This window comes from Meleagris gallopavo, unplaced genomic scaffold, assembly GCF_000146605.3.
Source record: "Meleagris gallopavo isolate NT-WF06-2002-E0010 breed Aviagen turkey brand Nicholas breeding stock unplaced genomic scaffold, Turkey_5.1 ChrUn_random_7180001852040, whole genome shotgun sequence".
Classification (NCBI taxonomy): Eukaryota; Metazoa; Chordata; class Aves; order Galliformes; family Phasianidae; genus Meleagris; species Meleagris gallopavo.
In genome coordinates this window covers 6,900-9,662 of record NW_011118837.1, presented here as the reverse complement: position 1 = coordinate 9,662, position 2,763 = coordinate 6,900, and the positions used below count along the sequence as shown (strand labels likewise).

At 57.6% G+C, this 2,763-nt stretch overlaps 1 protein-coding gene across 1 annotated transcript; it reads right to left on the bottom strand.

Annotated features, from left to right (window-relative positions):
- Window positions 1-452: 452 nt before the first annotated feature.
- On the bottom strand, window positions 453-2,686 carry MRPL9 (mitochondrial ribosomal protein L9). Its single transcript, XM_010726717.3, has 5 exons — window positions 2,181-2,686; window positions 1,991-2,038; window positions 1,687-1,788; window positions 1,443-1,526; window positions 453-694 (listed from the first exon to the last, which is right to left on the bottom strand). Exons 1-5 carry the CDS (start codon window positions 2,538-2,540, stop codon window positions 563-565), a joined length of 726 nt encoding a protein of 241 aa, XP_010725019.1. The 5' UTR covers window positions 2,541-2,686; the 3' UTR covers window positions 453-562.
- Window positions 2,687-2,763: the final 77 nt, after the last annotated feature.

Here is a 2,763-nt window from a genome sequence, read left to right as displayed (position 1 = left end):
GACTCACTGCTTGCCTCAGGTGATCCATCAGAGCTTCAGGCCATGACTCAGCAGTTCCCATACAGTCACCAATTGGCATCGAGGACAGACTGGGATTAAAATATGTGGGCTATCGCAGGTCCCCCTGTGTGACACAGCAGTGACAGGATCCTGGTGCTTGTGGTCCTGTGTCCTACGGCAGTGCCAGGGCTGTGGTGCTGTCAGTGGGGCGGAGAAACCCATCTGGGGCTGTGCCTGGGGAGGCTGAGCCCTGTGGAGCCCCAAAACCCCAAACCCACCCCATCTCTGACTGCATTCTAAACCCCCTCCCCCAACCTGCTCACCTTTGGGGTCAGCTCCCAAAAATCCCTTTGAGGTTACCCCCTGCTGCCCTTTTGAGTCAGTTCCTGAAAACCCATTTGGGGTCACTTCCACCTGCCTTTGGAGTCAGCCCCCAAACCACATGCACCACCTCACACTCCCACCACTTTTATTCACACAGCAAGGATGGGGAGCGATAGGGAACAGCTCCAGTGGGGGGGATCCCAAATCCCCCCGATCCTAAAAGGAGGGAGCTGTGGGGTCAAAGCAGCTCGTCGCGCCGCGCTGCCAGCAGTGCTGCCTGCTGTGCCTGCCAGTGCCGGCGCCGCTTCGTCCGCGGTCGCATGAACTCCACCACATCCATGGGGACCCGCACCGTGTCCATCCCATTCACCTGTGGGGTGCAGAGAGGGAGAAGAGCTGAGGGGGGTTGGGGGCGGCCCTACACATTGCTATTGATGGGTGCACCCCTCCCCCCAAATCAGGGATCTTGGTGTTCCTCTAAGGAGAACCTTAAAAAACGGAGGGGGGAGCAGGGAGTCTCCTCCTCCCCTGCCCCAAAATCCCCAAGGGGACCAAAATCACACTGAAATATTAGACGTTCATACCCCGAATCCCACCAAAATCCCATTGATGTGAGGCAGCTCCATTCCCCAAATACCACTGATGGGTGGGAACCACATCCCCTAAATCCTACTGAAATACTTTGGCCCCATCCCCCCACATCCCACTGATGTGGGGCAATGTCACCCCGAGCCCTGCTGTGGGGCAGGACCGAGCCCCCAAGCCTGGTGGGAGCACCAGGACACATGCAGTCATGGAAATGCAGCCCCTTCCTCATCCTCGCCCTCAGCTAGTGCTTCACTTCCAATTAGCAAGACCCTAATGAGCCCCACGGCGCTGACACAGATTTGGGGCCCTCAGAAACTGAAGGTTAACAGCTGATTGCGCAGAGGGGCGGCTCTTTATGTATGTAGGTGACAGGGATGGTATTTTTTTTTTCCTGTGAAAAACCCCAAATCTTCCCCCCAGCCTCCCCACCAGGACTGCGGGTCCCTCTCTGGCACAGCTGCAGGGCTCTTCCCACACCTCCCACACTATGAGGCAGGGGATGGGGAGGCTGTGGGGTGCCATGCACTCACCGTCACGTCACACCAGTACTCGCCCCAGCGGGTGATGGGCTCATCTGGCAGCTTCAGCGCGTGGGGCGGCACCGACACCCGCAGCTGCGACAGGTCAGAAGTCAGAGGGCAGCACACACGGACCAGCGTCCTGCTCCCTTCATCTTCTCAAGGCCCTCATTGAAGCCAGCAGCCCCGTGGCACATGGAGCCTCCACCTCACACCGTGGGGACGGAGCACCCACATCTCCGAGGGCACAACTCACGTTCTTGAGGAAGTGCCGCGCCACGATGTCAGTGTTCAGCTCCCAGCTCACGTTGTTCTTCATGCCCACCTCCAGGCGGCAGCTCCGCAGGAACTGCAGGGTCTGTGGGGCAGGGGGTGGTGAAAGGCAGCGGGTCAATGCGGCGTGGGGGTCGGTACGAGGCCAAGGGCCAACATGGGGCAGGGGGTTGGCACGGGGCCAGGGGGTCAGTGTGGGGGGCAGGAGTTGATGTGTGGAGGGCAGAGATCAGTGTGGGGCCGGATCGAGGTGGGGGGATCAATATAGGGCACCCCCACACACTCACCCTCTCTCCACTCTGCGTTTGGATGGCCTCCATCTGCCCTTCCTGGTTCTGCAGTAAGAAAAAAAGATCAGGAACAAACCCAACACAGAGGCTCCCCGTGCTCCAAAGCTGTCCCTCCCCCAAACCACCACCCATTTGCTAACTAATTAACAGCAAGGCAGTTAATGAAGCAGCTCATTAAGTGGCTCACCTGCTTCTCCTCTTCGAAGAGCCGACGGTTCTCAGGCGATGCGTACACAGCCAAGCCCTGCGGCAGCAGCCGGTTGCGCCCCACAGATTTCTTCACAGAAATGATGTCCCCACGGCTCCCTAGGCCTGTGGGGACAGGAAGGGGCAGCGCCCCACATTCTGCTGAGGGAGGGGAGCCCCAACCCCAAACCCCATCCAAAATCCCACTGAGACAGCATGTAGGAATAGTGAATAGAGCAGAAATGAGAGGGGAGAACTGAAAATCAGAAGGAAAAAGAGCAAAAAGCAGAGGGGGGAAATCAGAAATTGAATGGAAATTATGGTCTGGGCATCGAATTTTCGGCCTGAGCAGCGAGCTCATACTCAGAGGAGCAGATCTAAAAGAAAACGGTGCATTCCTGTTTAACTTTACGGTTTTTGTTGGTTGTTTTTCAATGGATCATATTTTCTTTTGAAAAGAAATAGGGTGTGGGGGCGTGGAAGAGTCCAACCAACCCCCCCGGGGCCTCCAGCAGAGGAACAACTCCAGCATCAGCAAAGGTGGGGCTGAGCTGCCGGAGAGGAGCTCGGCAGAGAAGGACCTG